A 22,361-nucleotide genomic window follows, 5' to 3' on the forward strand; every position below is an offset into this window, starting at 1 on the left:
ATTGTATACTAAAATAGATTAACTGAAAATAATCTACAGTAGTTTTGTTAATCATTAGATAATTTGGTGAAAAGAATTGAAATTGAAATTGAAAGTGACAACGTCTAATTTGCACAAACTTATTTAGAAATGCTCATTAAAGCCATAGAGTAACTTACTATATATACTGAGATTAAAGCGACGAGCCAGATGTCATGAAACTAATAGTAGTCATTATCAAATCAAGATCGTATCTAAAAAATTGGAATGCTCCTGCTGCTAATTTCCAATCACAGTCACACAGCTTTGTTTGAGTCCAAACTGTGGTCATACATGTTACAGAGAAAGTAACGTGAGAAATGTAAAACACTTAGTATATGTTTAGGTAGGTACCTATGTAACGTGTTGCATGCCTTTATTTTGTCCGCTACGATGTATTTCCTAGATCTCTTTCCGCACAGACTCTAGTATATTTTGCCTGAAGGCAAATACGTATATACAAGGCCAATGATCAGTTAAGCTAAATTGCTAAGATAAGAAGGAGGGAGAAGTGTCTTTCTTTTTGAAAATGTTTACTGTTTGGCTCAACTTTATTTTTTTCACTGAAACCAGATTAAAACCTCTTTTCGTCTTATTTCGTTGACAGAACACGCCTTCATTGACAGTTTTCACGAGAAAGTATGCCTCTCGCGTCGAATGATGGTCCTTAAGACAGTTCCTTGAAGAGTTTTTTTTATTGGGCTTAGGTTTAAAAATATTTATTTTGAGTTTTTGATTAATTAAATTGGTAAATAATGTGCTAAACTGCCAAAAAAATTATACATACATTTTACGTTACAGCTGCTCCACGTAAAATTTAACTGACATAGGACTCATAGGGACCATCATTCCACGCGCGAGGTATAGTAGTAGAAGTAGAAATCATACAGACTTGGCAAAATTGTGCCAACTTTTTTGGCCAGACTGCCATGAAAATAACAAAAAAAAAGTACAAGTTTAAATACAATTTACAGAAATAAATTCATGGACTGGAGAACAGACTAAGTTACACAAATGTTTAAAACAAACAAGCTTCGTGGCCTTAACACGGTACTGACAGAAAAGCTCTCCATTATATCACGATTGTATAAAATACTGTTACAGTTTATTTACACAACGCGCCTACACTCTACATATTATTAGCATTGTTTGCCACTTTGCCAGCGATCGGAGTAGGTAAGTAGGCAATTGGCGTCAAGTCGTGAACAAGATAATCCATCAAGCCACCGACATACGTGCTTCTTTTGCACAACATTGTCTTTCCAATTTTATCATATTAACCTTTGCGGTTAGGAGTCTATTTGTCTTTGAAATTCGAATGTCACGACCAAAGGTGTGTAGGAACGTTTTGTTGTAATGCGCTCTATATTTGAATTTCATGAGATATCGAATTGAGTAACACAAGGGCGTGACTCCACACGATCAGAATCTGCATTGACCTTTGTTTTTGTCGCAAGTATTCGCAAGGATGTGTCAATGAAAGTATGGCTAATAAGTATGACTCATTCAATTTATTCTAATGCAATTGTTTAACCTTGAATTCGATAACTAATTGAAGCGTTAAGAGCGCTATTACATTTCGGCGTTGAGCGAGTTTAGGTATTTTACGCGCTGCGGCAGGCCGTGCGAGCTCAGTACGCCGATCCCTTCTACCACACTCGCACTACAATGATGGATTAAACATTCTTGATCCTTCGCGAAGCATATTGAAATCAACCATAACAACACTAACTGTACTTAACTTTTAAAGTTCTAAAACTGTTATTTGGTAAGTACGAAAATACTAAATGCAGTGCAAATGTACATAGGGGCTGTTCATAAATTACGTCATCTATTTTTGAACCCCTCAAATCATCCAAAAATCAAGCTTCGGATGAATCTGTTTCCTTCTACGTCATGTTACCATCATCCGATGTCCAGACCCCCCCACTCCTCCCATTTGAAACGACGTAATTTATGAATAGCCCCATACTTGTACTTATGAAGGTATATTACTCGAAAGAAATTATAGGTACCTACTCGCTTATTTACATGTTTCGTCATTGCATTTGGTACCTATAGGTTGTAAAGTTTGTATCAACGAGGGTTTAAAAACGAACTGGTACTGAGGATCTGATGATGATTAAGGTTGTCACGGATACCAATCAACCATGTAGTAACATGATTAGGCTCGTTTGATTCGTCTCAACAAGATCTTTGACACTGAAGATACACAGGGTCTGATGATGGAGCTTGAAGGTGGCCACGGGTACCAGTCTATCATGTAACTAAACAACTTCGTGTTTGGGCTCGTTTGATTCGTCTCAACAAGATCTTTGACACAAGACAGTACTCAGGGTCTGATGATGGAGCTGGAAGGTACCATTACCAATCAACCCTGCAACTAAACCACATCGTGTTTAGGATCGTTTGATTCGTCTCAACAAGATCTTTGACACTAGGTGATACTCAGAGTCTGATGATGGAGCTGGAAGGTGGTCACCGGTACCAATCAACCATGCAACTAAACCATTTCGTGTTTAGGCTCGTTTTATTCGTTTCAACAAGATCTTTGACACAAGATAGTACTCAGGGTCTGATGTTGGAGCCGGAAGGTGGTCACCGGTACCAATCAACCATGCAACTAAACCATTTCGTGTTTAGGCACGTTTTATTCATCTCAACAAGATCTTTGACACAAGGTAGTACTCAGGGTCTGATGATGGAGCGCGAAGGTGGCGACGGGTACCTGTCTGTCATCATCAGCTCCATCATCAGACCCTGAGTAGTATCTTGTGTCAAACATCTTATTGCGACGAATCAAACGAGCCCAAACACGAAGTGGTTCAGTTACATGGTAGACTGGTACCCGTGGCCACAGTCCAGCTCCATCATCAGACCCTGAGTACTAACTTGTGTCAAAGATCTTGTTGCGACGAATCGAACGAAGCCAAACACGAAGTGGTTTAGTTGCATGGTTGATTGGTACCGGTGACCACCTTCCGGATCCATCATCAGACCCTCAGTACTACCTTGTGTCAAAGATCTTGTTGCGACAAATCAAACGAGCCCAAACACGAAGTGGTTCAGTTACATGGTAGACTGGTACCCGTGGCCACAGTCCAGCTCCATCATCAGACCCTGAGTACTAACTTGTGTCAAAGATCTTGTTGCGACGAATCGAACGAAGCCAAACACGAAGTAGTTTAGTTGCATGGTTGATTGGTACCGGTCACCACCTTCCGGATCCATCATCAGACCCTCAGTACTACCTTGTGTCAAAGATCTTGTTGCGACAAATCAAACGAGCCCAAACACGAAGTGGTTCAGTTACACGGTAGACTGGTACCCGTGGCCACCTTCCAGCTCCATCATCAGATCCTGAGTACTATCTTGTGTCCAAGGTCTTGTTGAGACGAATCAAACGAGCCTAAACACGAAGTGGTTTAGTTGCATGGTTGATTGGTACCGGTGACCACCTTCCGGCTCCAACATCAGACCCTGAGTACTATCTTGTGTCAAAGATCTTATAGAAACGAATAAAACGAGCCTAAACACGAAGTGGTTTAGTGGCATGGTTGATTGGTACCGGTGACCACCTGCCGGCTCCATCATCAGACCCTGAGTACTATCTTGTGTCAAAGATCTTGTTGAGACGAATCAAACGAGCCTAAACACGAATTGGTTTAGTTGCATGGTTGATTGGTACCGGTGACCACCTTCCGGCTCCATCATCAGACCCTGAGTATTATCTTGTGCCAAAGATCTTGTTGAGACGAATCAAACGAGCCCAAACACGAAGTGGTTTAGTTGCATGGTTGATTGGTACCGGTGACCACCTTCCGGCTCCATCATCAGACCCTGAGTACTATCTTAAGTCAAAGATCTTGTTGAGACGAATAAAACGAGCCTAAACACGAAGTGGTTTAGTTGCATTGTTGATTGGTACTGGTGACCACCTTCCGGCTCCATCATCAGACCCTGAGTACTATCTTAAGTCAAAGATCTTGTTGAGCCGAATCAAACGAGCCCAAACACGAAGTGGTTTAGTTGCATGGTTGATTGGTACCGGTGACCACCTTCCGGCTCCATCATCAGACCCTGAGTACTATCTTGAGTCAAATAAATACATATAGAATGTCAGGTCGTTTCAAATATTTTTAATCCTGTCCGGTAGTTTATTAAACTGTACCATTATAAATTATAATACTATAAAAACGGTGCTAGGATCAAAGTCTCTCGTTGCGGTTTACACGCACACAGTATAGCGTTTTACACGGCGCCCGCCGCACACAATGATAAAAAACCTCGTCGTCGCCGTTGAAAATGTGCGGAGCCGACCGACACACGTCCTGCCTCTACAAGCTCTGCCGCGGCACTGAGCTGGCGCAGCGCGCGTCATCGGTAATATAGAGTAGTTTTCAAAAAATTGCCAAAAAATTATAGTAGATTTTCATAAACACTAATGTATACCAACAGTATAAGCAAACGTTGCAGATTGTTTGAGTATGAAAATGACTTCGATATTAAGTAGATTTTCGTAGGAATTGACACTTGTTTCGGAGAGAAAATCGAGTTCGTTTTACTTTGATTTTCTCTTTCTCAAAGGTATGTAGGAAAAATATAGTTTGATATGCCTAAAGTACAGGGTATTAGTAATACAAAATAGCCAGGTTTAGCAGAGTAAAATTCTCAACATTTCCAAATAAGAGCTCGCCATTCAGTGCTTCACGGGGTTTTTCGGAAACGACCATCAGAAAAAAAATCATTACTAATTTAATAAGTCCTTTTTCTAATATTTACAACGATATTTATAAAGATAAGAAGACGCTTTTACTGGAACAAGTACTCATTGTTTCTAATAATGAGCGCAAAGTCCTGAATTTCGTCGACTAGTATCATCAATTTTGCATTATTTCGACTTTTCTTGTAAGAGCGCTCTTAAGTGACTTCAATTAGATATTATCGTAAAGTGACTGCTATTACATGTAAGTGCTGGAAAAATAATATTGATTGCTCCAGTTAATGCAATTATTCTGTAGGTACAGTCACGTCTGAAAATATCGATACGGACAAAGTGCCAAAAATATGTTATTGCCCCTATATTAAGGTAGTGTATGAATATTTTTGGCACTTTTTCCCTTTCTATATTTTCAGACGTGACGATCGTGACTGTACTGACAGTATTACAAACGTCAAATATCTTTGAAAATGTTGTGTGATGAGCAGTGATCGTACATTTTCCAGCATTTTTGGTGCACGAAGTGTTGTTAACGGAATTGGTATAAATAATTTCAACCCTAATGATTAATTAGCGTTAATTACGTTAATATTAACCTTAATTTACCATTTCAGTTGAAATTATCTATACCAATTCCGTTAACACCACTCTGCTGCACCAAAAATGCTGGAAAATGTACGATCACTGGCTGATGAGAAACATCAATCTTTAAAGTTTCAAGTTTAACTTACGAATAAGTTAGAAATATTCTCCTCGTCAGTAATTAAGGATTGGAGAAGAGGCATTATCTTATTAACATTTTTCATGTAGGTACATAAATATTTATATTTCAAATGGTCGAGATAATTTATTTATGGAACAACTTAAAACAAAAGAAATAAAACTTAAATAAACGAACTATAAGTAATAATTAAAACTATACTATTATAAAACATTAAATAAGGTCGTCTTTATGAGTTAATTGTGGTGCTCGGAAGACTGGCAGCGTTACCACTTTGGATGGGCCGACTTATTCTCTGGCCGAATTAGCTGCCCAAATTAAAATTATTAGTTGATAATATATAGGAATCTGAAAAACCGCTGAACGGTTTTGGAAGGAAATTAAGCGTATACACCCACTTGCCAGAATTTCATTTGCCATAATAGTCAACAGCCATTATATTGTTTCCCATAATTACATATGCAATACTTATTGTTTACTATATTATAGGGTAGTAAACGAAGCAAGTTGTTGTATGGAGACCCATGCATTAATTCCTCAGTCGATGAAATGTTGCTTGGTTATTGTATAGTATGAGCCGAAACTATCATTATAAATATCCAAAAAAAAACCGGCCAAGTGCGAGTCAGACTCGCGTTTCTAGGGTTCCGTACATAATTCCGACTCACGCTTGACTGCACATTTCTAATAGGTTTTCCTGTCATCTATAGGTAAAGAACTATTTTGTGTATTTTTTTGAAAATTTTAGACCCAGTAGTTTCGGAGATACAGGGGGAATGGTCATTTTTTGGCTATTTGTATTTTCTTAAATAACTTCGAACCTATGTATTTTTAAATTATACAAAAAATATGTCCATCTTTGGGTTACTAATTTACATATGTGTACCAAATTTCAACTTAATTGGTCCAGTAGTTCCCGAGAAAATAGGCTGTGACAAACAGACAGACAGACCCACGAGTGATCCTATAAGGGTTCTTTTTTTTCGTTTTGAGGTACGGAACCCTAAAAACACTCCTAAGTTAGGTATTTATACGTAAACATACAAAGCTGTTTATTTATTTAACCGAGTAATTCCTCCGTCCGAAATTTTTTTACCAAATAAGTTATTGGTATTTCTGCTGGGATTTTTTTTATTGTTATGTCATATATTGTTGCAATAAGTTACATGAATATTTGCGGTGGAGATGAAAGTTTGAACGGAGCATTTTTCCGTAAAAAGATATTAACGATTTAAGACTTTAGGTATTTACTTAAATACTATTACTATTATTCTTTGGATATTTATACAATACTTTTTATTTATTGATACTTTATCATACTGTAAAGTTTTTTCTGGCTGAGGAATTACTGCGGGGTCCACTACCTTTATTTACTACACTATTAGTCACGTGCCAGAAACTTTGTTTCCCATAAAATCAATTTCAATAATATCATTTGTCATCATCATTGTAAGCCATAATTATCACTAGCCATAATATATTTTTTTTACAGAAACCAAATGCTACTAGAAAAATGGGTTAGGTTAGGTTTGAACTGCGACCCTTACAGAAAAGTAATGCTACTGGAAAAGTGGGTTAGGTTAGGTTTGAACTGCGACCCTTACAGAAAAGAAATGCTACTGGAAAAGTGGGTTAGGTTAGGTTTGAACTGCGACCCATACAGAAAATAAATGCTACTAGAAAAGTAGGTTAGGTTAGGTTTGAACTGCGACCCTTACAGAAAAGAAATGCTATCAGAAAAGTGGGTTAGGTTAGGTTTGAATTGCGACCCTTACAGAAACCAAATGCTACTAGAAAAATGGGTTAGGTTAGGTTTGAACTGCGACCCTTACAGAAAATAAATACTACTGGAAAAGTGGGTTAGGTGAGGTTAAATATTCTATTAAATAGTATTATTACAATTAATAATATGGACAACAACACGTATGGCACTCGTACGTTCTGGAATCTAATAATCGGGTAAACAAAGAGTATGTCACATCATTTTTATGGTAAACATACAATTCGGGCAAATGAAATTCGGGCAAATAAAATTCGGGCATATGAGTATTATTTTATATAATTTTCGGACAAACAATAGACAACCGAAATTTAGTAGGTACAAAAGTACCTGAAATAATATGTAACTTGATTTTTCAACTATATGTAAGCTAAGTTATCCCAGCAACCTAAAGGGTTGAAATCGGGATTAAAAGGATAATACACAGACGAAGTCGCGGGCAGAAGCTAATTTACGTAATGTATGAACCGCAGATCTCATTGGCCGATTAGTTGCTCAATATCCATCAGTCAGTGGCACGTCCGATCCACGTTCCAGATACGGTTGTCCCAGCACACGCGTCTCGTGTGAAAACCAACCCTGATACACGGCCATAAGAGTCTCTAATAAGCAAACGAATGTATTTCACGAATTCCACCATTCGCTCCTTCTGATATCTATAACGATTCGACTAGATGCATATTCAGATTTTTTTATGATACCTATTATGATATCAATCCCAAGGTGCCCCTCAGCACCGGCCAGGATTCATAAGTTGCAATCGTAGAATGAAGAAGAATCGAATCTGCCTACGGGTAATATGTTGTGCTACTGAGAAGATGTCACACGTGTCCTTCGTAACGCACAATTGTTTCTGATATTGAGGTCTCAGGTTATCCTGGTTTGTCTAAGTCTTGTAAGAGTCTTTACTCGGTAAGTAATGGGAGTAGACCTGCACTTATGTCAGCTATCTGAACAATAAAATTAATAATGTACAAACAGCAACACTCCTAACTGTACATCGGTGGACCTTATTACAATAGGCATAAGGTCCACCGATTTAAGTAGTTAACAGTGTGGGCGATGGTACCTATAGGTAACCTCTAAATAATGGCAAATCTGATACAGATCAAATAGCTCTATTAAATTTAAATAGACTGACTTGCATTACTGATAAGGATAATTTGTTTATCGTATGTATCGTATTTAAGTGACACGTTTTGGTAGCATTAGTAAGTATAGTATTTAATGAGTGCAAGTAGCAAGTAGGCATACCTATACTAAATTATTAGGGCGAGCGAAGCGAGCCCTATCACTATTCGACAAACTATGCATTCTTGTGGTACACTTTACGGAAAAACTATCGCACTGATAGGTTTGAAATTTAACATAGTAATTTAAATTCATGTCTAGATGTGTTATCAAACATAAAAATATCATTTTATAAAATAAAATAAATAAATATTATAGGACATTATAAACCTAAAAAAATAAAATAAAGGAATAACACTTTGTATTACAACTAGCGCCATCAGTTAGAAAAATTATGAGTTAAAATTCATGCTAATGTATTATGTGCTAACAACGATGAATACAAAAAAGAGTTAATATTTTGGATTCTGACCCATCTCGCTTCGCTCGGTTTGATTCCGAATTTAGAAATTAAGTTTCTGTGAATACTGGAACATTCAATCTTGCTGTATATTGCGAAGGTCAATTTTACTCGTATGTTCTGTGACGCTGATGAGATAAACTGATCAGTCATGTTGTGTTAGCAAACTTAAATCGGGTATTTTCAGTTCGAGAAACAGTTTTAGTGTTACTATTGCTTAGAACTGCCAAAATTATAAATAAAGATAAGCATATTACAACCCGACTGCAACTTGTATGGAAACTGCACGCCGACTGCACGCCAATTGCAACGTCGGCGTGCAGTTCAACAAAATAACCCAGAACCCTGGCAGTACCTAGTGGAACTCAGGTTTGGTGCAACATAGGCACACGCTGTTTTAGTAATTCGACACGTCTTGATGAGCACTTGGGAGAGCAGTACGATAGAGCTGATGCTGAACCCTGACTGTACCTAGCGGAACTCAGGTTTGGTGCTACATACACTGGGTTGGACATCCGACTCGTCATGATGATCACTTGGTAGAGCAGTACCCAAGATAGCTGATGCTGGACCCTGGCAGTACCTAGTGGAGCTCGGGTTTAATACAACATATGCACACAATGTTTTGGTCATCCGACTCATCTTGATGAGCACTTAGGAGAGTAGTACCCAAGATAGAGCTGATACTGAACCCTGGCTGTACCTAGTGGAACTCAGGTTTGGTGCAATATAGGCACTCTGTTTTAGTCATTCGACACGCCTTGATGAGCGCTTAGGAGTGTAGTACCCAAGATAAAGCTGATGCTGAACCCTGGCTGTACCTAGTGGAACTCAGGTTTGGTGCAACATAGGCACACGCTGTTTTAGTCATTCGACACGTCTTGATGGGCATTTGGGAGAGCAGTACCCAAGATAGAGCTGATGAGCTGATGCTAAACCCTGGTTGTACCTAGTAGAACTCAGGTTTGGTGCAACATAGATACACGCTGTTTTGGACATCCGACTCGTCAGAATGAGCACTTGGGAGAGCAGTACCCAAGATAAAGCTGATGCTGAACCCTGGCAGTACCTATTGGAACTCAGGTTTGGTGCAACATAGGCAAACGCTGTTTTGGTCATCCGACTCGTTTTTGAGCACTTGGGCGATACCCAAGATAGAGCCGTAGCTGAACCCTGTCAGTATTTAGTGGAACTCAGGTTTGTTGCAATATAGGCACACGATGTTTTGGTCATCTCACTCGTCTTGATGAGCACTTAGGAGAGTAGTACCCAAGATAGAGCTGATGCTGAACCCTGGCAGTACCTAGTGGAGCTCGGGTTTGGTGCAATATAGACACACGCTGTTTTGGACATCCGACTCGTCATGATGATCACTTGGTAGAGTAGTACCCAAGATAGCTGATGCTGAACTCTGGCAGTACCTAGTGGAGCTCGGGTTTTATACAATACAGGCACACGCTGTTTTGGTCATCCGACTCGTCTTTTTGAGCACTTAGGAGATACTCAAGATAGAGCTGTAGCTGAACCCTGGCAGTATTTAGTGGAACTCACGTTTGTTGCCACATAGGCACACGCTGTTTTGGTCATCTCACTCGTCTTGAATGAGCACTTAAGACGAAACAGGAGCTGAGTTTTAAATATTTTAGGTAAATATACCCGTCTCGCTAACGGAAGCGGCACCTAAAAGTAGTGCGATAAGGACAAGGCGAAAAATCCTGCGTAAAAATCTCAAAAATCGAGGTTTCGTACTCCTCTGTTTCCTCCTCCAAAACTTAACCAATCGTAACCAAATTTGGAAATCTAAATGATTATGAAATTATCTGTATCGGACCGTTTTGCTTTTTTGGCTAATTGATATCAGTTTTGAATGCCACGCCTCTCATTGCGGCATAGTCAATTAGGCCATTTTGGCCATTTTTGAAGGGCTCTAGCGCCTTAAAAAACAAAAATATCAAAAAAAGCAAAACGGTCCGACACAGATATTGACAATATTAATCTGTGTTGAAAAAATCATTGCTCTAGCTTCAAAAACCACGGAGAAAAACGAGGAGTACGTTTGTATGGAGAAATGACCACTCCCGTTGGCTCTAAGAGAGCAAGTTATACGAAAGTTTATGTGCGGAGGAGCATGATTACCGCCAGTAGGTGTCCAGACGGGATAGTTTTACGCTCAATTGTTTGGTGTGGACGCATAAATAAATTCAAGGACATTGGCTCGCTGACCCAACATTATGTAGGAAAGCCAGTTAGCTTCCTTACAAAAAGTACTGGGCGACCGTGTAGGATGTAATCCCATCAAAAACATAAATGTAAAAAAGGAGAGCCAAGTTCAATACAAAAATTATGCTTGGCTGTGGGGTTCGCCGCAAAAAGAATGGAGATCTAAATGAGTGCCAAGTTCTATGCAAAATCCAAATATGTATTTATAAGAACAAAATAACATTATAAACAAGTATTAAACTCTATTTCTTTGCTTTATTGGATACCTATAACAATTGCTGTTATTTAAAAAAAATGTGAGATCTTAAAGCAGGTTAGATTTGACTTGGCCAGTTTTCATTACATCAGTCATTTTATAAAGTTATTCAACATATATATATATATATTGTAATTCTGATAAAAACTAGCCAAGTCAAATCTAACCTACTTTAAGATCTCACATTTTTTTTAAATAACAGCAATTGTTATAGGTATCCAATAAAGCAAAGAAATAGAGTTTAATACTTGTTTATAATGTTATTTTGTTCTTATAAATACATATTTGGATTTTGCATAGAACTTGGCACTCATTTAGATCTCCATTCTTTTTGCGGCGAACCCCACAGCCAAGCATAATTTTTGTATTGAACTTGGCTCTCCTTTTTTACATTTATGTTTTTGATGGGATATCAATACTTTTTGTAAAGAAAACAAGGCAGGTATTGAGATTTAATGTTTTTTCTTGTGTTTCCGCCGCATGTTTTTTCACTTCTGTTCTTTGTATTAATTATGTGGTGCCGCGCGCCGCCAACGACACACCGTTGGCCGGTCGTTTAGCGCGTATTACAAGTTTTTTGTAATGGGGACACCACTTATTTTTTGACTTAACTTTATTTTTATATTTCTTTTATACAGCAAATATAATAATACATATATTGGGATAGTTTCAAATATCTGCTTGTAACGGTTCCAACGCTACAATTAAAAAATATTTTTTTGTATGGGGACCCCCCCTATTTTTTACCTTTTTTTATTTTTAGATTTTTTCCTACGCTTACACACAATTACCGAGCTGGATTCCAAATTTCATCATTCTAGGTCATCTGGAAGTAGGTTAGGTTTAGGTACTATATGTCAGTAACAATAAATAAAAAAATTGTATGGGGACCCCCCCTATTTATTAACTTTTTTTTATTTTTAGATTTTTTCATACGCTTACACACAATAACCGACCTGGATTCCAAATTTCATCCTTCTAGGCCATCTGGAAGTAGGTTAGGTTTAGGTACTTATATGTCAGTCACAATAAAAAATGTTTTTTTTTGTATGGGGACCCCCCCTATTTTTTAACTTTTTTTTATTTTTAGATTTTTTCCTACGCTTACACACAATAACCGAGCTGGATTCCAAATTTCATCCTTCTAGGTCATCTGGAAGTAGGTTAGGTTTAGGTACTATAAGTCAGTCAGTCAGTCCCAAAATTTACGACTTTTTGACCTTCATATCTTTATAACCGTTTGAGCTAGCTTCATGAAATTTAGGCTTCTAGATGTCCTTATGGATATAATTAAACACACGTAGTTTTATGTGTTTACGTTAAATATGTTTTGAGTTATAGAAGGGTCAAAAGTGGCACCAAGTGGTTCGTGTAAAGATACACTCGGCGCTGGCTAGCCAGTTCCTTTGCTTGAACTTGGCTTGACACGCTGCCGCGTGTCTAGATAAACGCTTATGAAATTGTATATTACGTGTGGATGATATTGGCAATTTGATTTTGTCGTCTGGACACGTTTTAATGGACAAATTAAAAGCTGTAACAGACAGACGTACCGGACAGCGACCGGGGTCCAATTAGTAGGTATATTTCTTTCTTGCTCTCACTTATAGCTGCATCCTTAACGGACTTATTACGTACCCACTCGATCGAACATGGAACAAGCCTCCGACTGGATCAAAGTCGCGGTACGTTTAGGCAGAAAAACTCCGCGAGCCCTTACAAAGCTCTGCTTTTTGCTAGTATGAGTATCTAAGTCTGAAAAATATTAACTACATGAAAGTAATGCAAAATGAGAAATGATAGTCAAGAGAGAGTCGTACATTACAGCGTGCTCGAAATGCATCGAATGTACCTAGTGTACCAGAGACTAAGAGACTAAATAATGGTAATATCGTACGTCATGGATAAAGTTTTTTTAAATGATATATCTGATATACAATTTATTTTTTGTAAAAAAAAGAGCTTGAAATAAAAGTGTCGGTGTTCCGCATTGTCATAGTATGTCAATTCATACGAGTAGTAATACATTATCACAACAAGGTAAGTTTACATATTTATTGGATATATGATGTTAAACATTAGGACGTTGGCCCTGGATTCCTTTAAGTAAATTACAAATAATAATATGAGAATTTTGTAGCTTTAAGAAAATTATTTATTCCTTATTATCTTACCTACATACACATAAGTACTTAGTTAAATCAGGTTAGGTGCATTAAGAAAGTGCAAGTCAATGTTAATAATTACATCTGTCTAACTGGAGCAAAATAACATGTGCATATATTCTAAGGAATCGACAATTCGGACACTCATTAATATGTCCTGTCCTCCGACATTTGAATAAAGTGTTACAAATGACCTACACCATATATGGTACCTACACTTAGTGTCCTTTATCCAGAAAAGGACAAGTCTCTATGCATATGCAACCATTCAAATACTTTAGGCATTGTCGTTCCGTTCTATTTTAACCCTTAAATGCATAGTGTTGCCAAATGTCTACAGAGCATTAGACAGCTCACAGTTAAAAAAAAAAGGCTTACGTTCTTGAACGCACCTTTATACCAAACGTCAAGTAGTAGGGTAATGATTTAAGGGTTAAATTTACGCAATATTTTTAATTTATAAAAATTATGTTCGTTTTAAGACGAAAAGTCGGAAAGCTTGGAAAAATCCAGAAGTTGATAATTTTTAGTATGTGATTTTGAACGGTGTTTTAGGGGTTTGTAATTATTTTATATTTAAAAACTTTATCATAGATATATCACAAATACTGTACCTTTCTAATGGTAGTAAAAAAATCATATATCTATTACTGAAAATTACATATTTACATAAATATGATTTAGCCAATTCAACTTCTAACACTGATTTCGCAGTGAAAATCGAAGTTATATTTTTTTTACTATTTTTCCTAGAATCGGCAAACAATTATGTGATACATACACGGTGTAACATGAGGAAACCGAATAATTTTAACCACGCATTTCTGAGGTCAAACCAAGGAAAAAATTTAATATGAGTTTAGGTCAATTTCGCCAAAAAAAAATTTTTTTTTGTTTTGTTTTTTCACTTTTTTAAATGTATTTGTACATAAAAAATAAATGTTATTGGTAAACTTGTCACTTAAAATTGATTATTACATGTTTTTTTCGTAAAACCTACTTTTTGCAAAGTGTTACTTGTCACTTTTTGACATCTATCAATAAGGATATTTAGACCACGTCCCATAGCAGCAACATCACCATCAAAAAGTCATTTTACACTATGTAACAATAAAAACTTGCATTTTTTTAAATTAATAATATCTCTGAAACTAGGCGAATTTCAAAAAAGTTTATAAAATATATATATATATAAAAAATAAAATGCGTTTATTTTCAGACAACAAGGTCAGGTTTATAGGACATTTTTGTCTCTAAATATGATCAGGAATACGCTGTTAAAATTATTCGGTTTCCTCATGTTACACCGTGTATATTAATTTCGGGCAAAAAGAAAAATCATGCATTTAAGGGTTAATATTGTATATAGGTACTAGGTAAGTATTAGGTACCTAAATTTAAATAAGTAGTTTTACCCAGACTTGTAGTGTGGCAATTTAGTGCGATACGGTGAATGAGTGAACACAGTGGGAATCATGTACCAACCTTACATTACATTAACCAACCTTATTAACACCTGTGTATATCAACTAAGTTACAGACAATCAAATTTTCCGCGAATGCAAATTCGCTGTGATACATATGAATCATATGATTAGGTATAGGTACTTAAGTTATGTCACGATGCACGTGGCCTGCAAATTTCTTGAACTGGAACGTTTGAGCTTTTCAATTTCGATTAGGCGTAAACTAGGAAGTCAGCAGCTTGCGACAGAGCTGGATTAATCGCTAATCATGGGTGTCGGTCCAATGAGCTGGTTGCATGTTGATAAACTTACAAGATAAGTGCTGGACAGTTTACAAAAGCATGTGTAAATTTGTATTAAGTTTACAGCGCCTAATGGCTAGCGCGGAGCGTGAAATGAGGCATTTGACTGGGAGCTTGCCATGCTTGAGCATTAACGATAATTAATGCTTATTTATGAGGGACGCTATGTTCATAAGCTATGATCAGTATTGCTATGAATTTCATTCATATATACCTAACCTAGCGATTTATTGATATTTAGATAAGATTACTATTCCAAATCTTTCTTCACTGTTTATGGTTTACTATTAGGTATTTATGGAAATGAGCGTGACATGAACTCGCAGACTACAAACTCCACGCTCTGTAGAGTCTGTATCACAAAAAAAAACTGGAGAATTACTCGGAAATAAACACTACATTAACTAATTATGCATACACAATTAATTACGTGGTAAAAAAAAACAATATAGCATAAAATTTACATAAGTAGAAACATTTGCAAAATTATTATTTTGAAGATACGTACCTCCCAAAACTTTATATAGTGATATTACGTACTTAGCTGTAGCTATACTATTTGTGTGTTGTTATGATGTCATTAACTGTAACTTTGTGATTGTGACAAATCTTGTAAGTCAAGAAACGTAGGTAGGTAGATGAATAGGCAGAGGTACTTCGATCTTTTACGAAGTTGCAATATAGCATCAGTATAGTGACATGTGATAAACTAGATACTTATTTTTCATCTAGATCAAGATTATCTAAGTGGCTTAAACTTGTGGCTCTCAAGTTCATATTGAAGAAGTGTGTCAGTACAGAAAAGCTTCAATGCGCTTATGGATTAAACACCTTACAAGGGCTCATTACTCGGCTAATACCAACTAGCACTTAGACTTACATTCATTATGTAATCAGGACTCTATGCTGTCAGCAGTACTTTAATGTTTTCAATTTAGTTCGCAACCGCGAAGAAATAAAAACGGGCTGGTGAGGTCAATAATGCAAGCGGATTGAAAGGTTTCCTCCTTTTAATTAATTTGATAGCTCCGACCTCGCCGAACACAATAAATTGTCCCAATTGCTGTGCGAACCTCGCACCAAATTACGAAATACCGTAAATGTTTTTTTTTTCTTTAGAGTACTTTAGAAAGACTCGATAATTGGAACACATCTATTAACAATCAGGTTTGTATAGCTCGTGGGGCTATACTCACATGTCGCACAATTAGAAGCCCGATGGCAAATCTATATCACGGTGACCGGGCCTTATCTCCTAATCAGCGAATTGCGAATTGTATTACTGTCTCTGCAACACTTAGATAGCGAGCCTCATAATTAACAGCTCAGTGTTGACAGTTGCCGGTCTCATGCAGGTATAAAACACGATATAAAGCACTTAATACATATATATTATGTAAGGAGTCTAAGCTACAGCCAGCACCATAAGATTGAATAATAAACCAAACTAAATTAGGGGGTCTGTTTCACTCGAGAAAGTTACAGAAAGTGATGTTACGGCTACAGTAAATATAGCTGTCAAAAGCAAAAGCAAGCATACTAGCACTAGCACACATAAAAAGTTAATTATGTATAAAGCAAACTCAATATATGCGATTCGATTAGTTACTTGAAGGCTGCTATTAAATAAGTTTATCCGTAACCTACGAAATTCCTGTCCCTACATTTGGTAATATCCGCTTCTCTGCTCCAATTCAATTAACACTAAACGCGCCAACGCCATTTGAATGGTTTTAGCCGTTCAAACGGCGGCGAGCCGGCGGCCCAGCTAATGTGTCCGAGTCCTTCCACGAGCATGCGTGGGGTGTCGTAATTTACATGTAAGCTGTAAAGAGCTTAGGGGCTTGCAGCCTTGTGCAAGGCGCCGCCAAACCTCTTTTAAACGACGTAAATTGCCGACTGGAACATGTGCGTTCGGCTGTTAGGAAACTGTCTCACTATAACAAGATAGATTTTCACAATCCTTACAAAGCTTTCAGTTGCGCAACTAGTTTTTATGCAAACATGGTAATCTTAAATAAATGAATGAAAAGAACAATTAGTCGATGCGATTAATCTCGTTTTTCCCTAATTACTTTGAACTTGACGTGGGAATAGGTACGTAGCCCTAAGCCCTTACCAGATTAATTGATAACCTTTTATCTCGAGCGAGCGCTAATGATGGTCTACGAGCTAGCTACGGAAATAGGTTTGCAATTTATAGAGCACCGAAATCCCTCTAGTTAGTGTGCCATACTATCATTATTAATTAATCCGGGCGCCTGGCAGCTGTTCAGCGGTGGGTGTGACAGTGGTTGGGCAACAAAGGGGTTGTAAAAACAATTGAAGGTGTGCAATTTATAGAGGGGACCGAAAACGGGAACTTATAGTAATACCTAATAAGGTCCCGTTTTCACCCTTTGGGTACGAAACATGATAAAATTTGACCCAGTAAATGAGATGACTTGGCACTTTTTCGCGCATCTTGGACGTCACCTGGCACTACTTTTCCCCCAATAAAACACCTGGCAACGTTATATTCGAATTAAATAAATAATTAGCTATTATATCACAACATATCTCAGAGCTCTTGCTCTATACATTGCAAACCTATTTCCGTAGCTAGCTCTCCGTCTATGAATTGTGTGCCATCTGTCATATCGACCGACCTCCGATCTCAGTACAGATGCAGTAACTGATACCTATGCAGCAACAGTGATTACCGGATTATAACCACCAACCTACTTATTTTACAAGTTGCATTACACTGAAGTTGATGTATAGGTTGTCATGTTGTTAAAAAGTTTAAATGTGTTTTTATTTCTTTTTTAAAGAGTCGGGCAGCAGCGTCCCTCAAATTCGGTGTACTCGACTGCGATCGCCAACCCGCCTGCCAAGCGTGGCGATTATGGCATACACCCCCCAAAGGGGGAGGCCTATGTTCAGCAGTGGACGTCTTATGGCTGAGATGATGATGATGATGAAAGAGTCATTTTGCGTAATCATTATATTATATACCTATATATTTCTTGTTTAGCATTTTACGACCAGGATTAGACCCGCACTATACTGCATGTACAGTCCACTATCTCTACAGCTGACTGTACATTTCAGATGCAAGTTGTGAATTGTGCAATGCAGTTTAGATCAATCAGTGAACTAGTTGGTAAAAGCAGGTAGGTTCAGATCAGGCCTATGCTTACTTACAGTATAGGAGTATGAATCATCAGATCATCACCATTCTATTATTCTGTCATAGGAGTTTAATTGCTAGAAATTTTAAAATTGATAAGTAAGATCTCACACCAATCCACACGCGACCATATTGAATTTAATTGAAATGTGTGTACGTTATTACAAATTTAATAAAATATATTTTTGTAAACTTACACAATTATTTATTAGTGCTTAGTATGCACAAACTTAATATAATACATACCTAGAAACAAAACATGACTAACCTACAAAACTTAAAAACTAAATCTAAAAATAAATAAAACTAATCGTAAAATAAATAATTACAAACTATCCCCCTGCGGAATGGTGCCGTAGATGCTGACAGCATTTCCTCGCTGTATCGCAATACTTATTCTTTGTGCGAGGAAGCTGATGCCAGCTCTACGATCACCAGTGGCGTCTGCTATCCTTTTAGATAAATCCTTAAAAATCGTAGACGCGTTCGGACCCCACGGTGCGAACGCGTCTACGATACACCAAAAGGTGCGAAATCGTATTCGGGGCCGAGACCCCTATATTTGGTCTTTTTTAATTTTTCGGCCGCCTCTGCTGCCGCGCCGGCTTTTGCAGTAGTGCCGTGGAGATGAGACGGGGCTAGGGTGTGCACACAGGTGGCGTATAATAAAATAATTGCTCATCGTAGAATAAGGAACATGAGCACAAATATGTGGGACTGCTATTGTGGATGCTAGGTCTAATGAATGATATCTAAAAAAATTTTACGGGAAAGTGGCATAAAACAGATGTGTTTTGTAAATTTTTTAAGAGCATCTCGGATGTTTTCACTTTTTGAAATTAGAAGCCACAAAGTCTTTAAATGTTTCTTTTAAGACTTACTTCTGAAGGAACCGGGCATATTATTAACTGTAACAAATCTTGATTCAAAATTTGTTTTTAAAATGTATATTTTTTGATTTGGTCGTGGCAGCTGCAAAAACAAATCAAATATAATATAAAATACTCTTTTATTTCATCATGGATCAATGTACCTACTTACGAATATAATTAATATGTATACACAAATCTGTCCGCATTAATGTCTAATCAAAGGGGATTAGGATAATGTGAGCGTATTAAATTATCCGCACCTGTATTAGCAAACGTAATATAAAGTCACTTTATTATACCTGTGAACTATAAATGTCGCACACATTGCATACTACTCATATGTTCTTAAATCGTAGGTAATAACCTAGTTTTCGTATCCACGTTAAATGTAATTATTAGGTTTATGATATGCCGAATGCGCTCTGGCACGAATGATATAGGTATGCAAAGCAGTGCGTGTCGATACAGAAATAAGGTGAGGTTATAGGACCAAGCACGACTTCACTTGACCACCCTCATCGTAACACAAAAGTGTATTTAAGAGGAAAGTAGACCACCGGGATTTTTGAAAAATAACCCGAAATATGTTCGAGTAAAATGTTGCTTGTGGTTTGTAAACAGACAAGACGCGAAAGGATTAATTGCCGCTCGGGCCGATTTTAGCTCAATAGTATAGCCAAAAACAGTCAGTTAATTTTATAATTCCCAGTTTACTCTTTCCAAATGCCAGTAGAAACACTTCCTTTAAAAATAATTAAAAATAGTGTCTTCGTTTATAATTTTTATTTTCCTGAAATAGACTTACTGAGAGTCTAAACTGGGCGCTCTGTAATTCGTCCATTGTTGCAGATTTTGGGAAACTCCTAATAGGCTTAGATTGACGGTATGTTAAGCTAAGAAACAGTATGGAAACATTTTCTATAACGCTCCATAAAATCCAAGGAAGAAAAAGGGGACTATATTTGTATGGAGGTAACTGTCCACTACCCTCTTAATGCATCTATATAAACACTAGTCCTTTTTACGCCTTATTGCAGCATAACTTAGACACAAATTGATTGTTAACAAGTACAATGATTTCATTAACCAAATGGCAAATCCATGCCTCGATAATGATGACAAAGGACGTGCTTAAAGTTTATTGAAGGACTTTGTTGAACTTTGACCCGTGTTGGAGCCCGGTCGGGCTGCGCGCTTGTGTGTTGTGCTAGGTCGGCGGTCGGCCCGCACCGCGCGGCGGCCGCGCCCACCGGCGCAAGCGAACGTGAAAAAGTATGACCCGTTCTTACACATATGAGATCGCTATATAAGTCTTAGCCTACTCACTTTGCTCTCATTTCGGCTCACGCTCAACTTTGACTAATACATCAATATATTTGGCGGAATCAACAAATTTTTTATGAGATAAAAAAATTGTATGATATAGATTTTAGGCAAATTTTACCACTGAGATAAAAAAACTAAATATGAATACGGTAAGCTGGATGTCAAAATAATATATGTATTACTTTATAAATAGCCCTTTTTGAATACTGCCAAAAACCATAATGACCCAGTCCTGAATGCAGAATAGTTGACACACATTCAGTGTTTCTTTTGTCCCTTCAAGTGATTCAACTTTTTATTGCAGGTAATATTGGCGGTCGCGTTGACGCTTACGAGTGTGTGCGCGTATCACGATCCGGATCTTAACTACCACTTGAGCCAACTGCAAGCCGCCCCGAACTGTGACAACGGCCACACGGGCTCCGGTCCCGGATACTCGTATCTGCCACCAGCCGTTCAGCTCACCACCTCTGGAGTAAAAGTGGCTGCTCCTGTAGTCTCGCAACAAGTGCTCTCAGCCCCTGCATATCAATATTCGGGATCAAGCAGCTATCAAGCGGGAGCTGCATACCAAGCCGCAGCAGGATATCAAGCAGGAGCAGCCTATCAAGTTTCTGCACCCATTCAACAGCAACTTACACCGGCATTCCAAACCTCATCACTGATCTCGCACGCAAATGCTGCTCCTGCATACTCAACCCAAAGAGAATTTCACGGCTACGCCACCTCCGCCGGCTTATCTGCAGCAGCCTCTTCTGGGAAAACAGTGACACCTCTCGCAACCTACGCTCAGGCGCCCATCATTGCCAAAGTGACAGCAGCTCCGCTGATTGCCAGATTTGCACTCGCTGCGCCCAAAAATAACTTTGTGTCCCAGAACTTAGTATCGCAACAGGCGTCTTACGCTGCCGGGTCAGCAGCAGCGTACAGTTCGGAGGAAACGGCTAGCCCAGTCGTGACGCAGGTGTATGCGGCTCCATCTGCTGGGTACGCGACGTCGCCCGCCCTAAGACAACAGACTCCCCAACTTTTTGAGCCGTCACGATACACTGTAGCGCAACCTGCTGTATCTCAGTATAGAGCAGCCCCGATTTCTGGATTGACGCCCGTCGCGCCGGTGGCCTCGCAATACCGAGCGCCAGTGATAGCTCAATACCAGTCTGCTCAGCTCGCCCCAGCTGTATCCCAATACGCTGCACCAGCAATTGCCCATGTCGCGCCTGCAGTAACCCAGTACGCTGCTCCAGTCATCTCCCAGCACGCGGGTCAATCGGTGGCGTACTCCACGTCGTCCATCAGCCATCACTCCGGCGGCAGCATCGCGCAGTACGCCGCGGCGCCGGTGGCCGTCAACCACAACATCGCCGTGGCCGCTCCAGCGAGAATCGCTCATGTCAAAAATGTTCACACGGACTTCCTGCAGAATTATGTAAGTTCTAACTTTTTTTCCTTATTTCGTAGGTAGCGATCCACTTTTAAATCATCAGTAGTACTAATAGTCGATGGTGGAAGCCCTAAACCACGGCGTTGCATGAACAAGAGATTTCCTTTGGCAGGATTGGTCATTAGGACCCAAGGATAGATTTAAGAAGTGGAGCCATCGAGATTTTTGATGTAATTTTTGAGGGGGGGGGGGGCTCTCAACTTTATCTTGATATCTATATCATTTTAGTTACTAGGCCAAGTTTGGTATCGTTTTCGTATAAATCGGGGATGCCGAATTCATTTATGATATCATTCCGGCACCATTCC

The 22,361-nt window shown here is 38.4% G+C and overlaps 1 protein-coding gene across 2 annotated transcripts in view; it reads left to right on the forward strand.

The window, feature by feature from the left end:
• The first annotated feature begins 1,180 nt into the window (after positions 1–1,180).
• Positions 1,181–22,361, forward strand: part of LOC134793644 (uncharacterized) — a 29,348-nt gene continuing 8,167 nt past the window's right edge. The window contains exons 1-2 of one of the 2 annotated variants that reach the window (XR_010144566.1): positions 1,181–1,513; positions 20,914–21,034. Coding sequence is in view for 1 of the 2 variants with exons in the window: in XM_063765279.1 (XP_063621349.1) it covers positions 20,750–20,758; positions 20,914–22,038 (1,134 nt within the window). In the remaining variant the exon portion in view is untranslated. Of the gene's footprint in view, positions 1,514–20,466; positions 20,759–20,913; positions 22,039–22,361 lie in introns of those variants that run through there. The other variant, XM_063765279.1, reaches the window with a different exon arrangement.

This window comes from Cydia splendana, chromosome 9 (genome assembly GCF_910591565.1).
Source record: "Cydia splendana chromosome 9, ilCydSple1.2, whole genome shotgun sequence".
Taxonomy (NCBI): Eukaryota; Metazoa; Arthropoda; class Insecta; order Lepidoptera; family Tortricidae; genus Cydia; species Cydia splendana.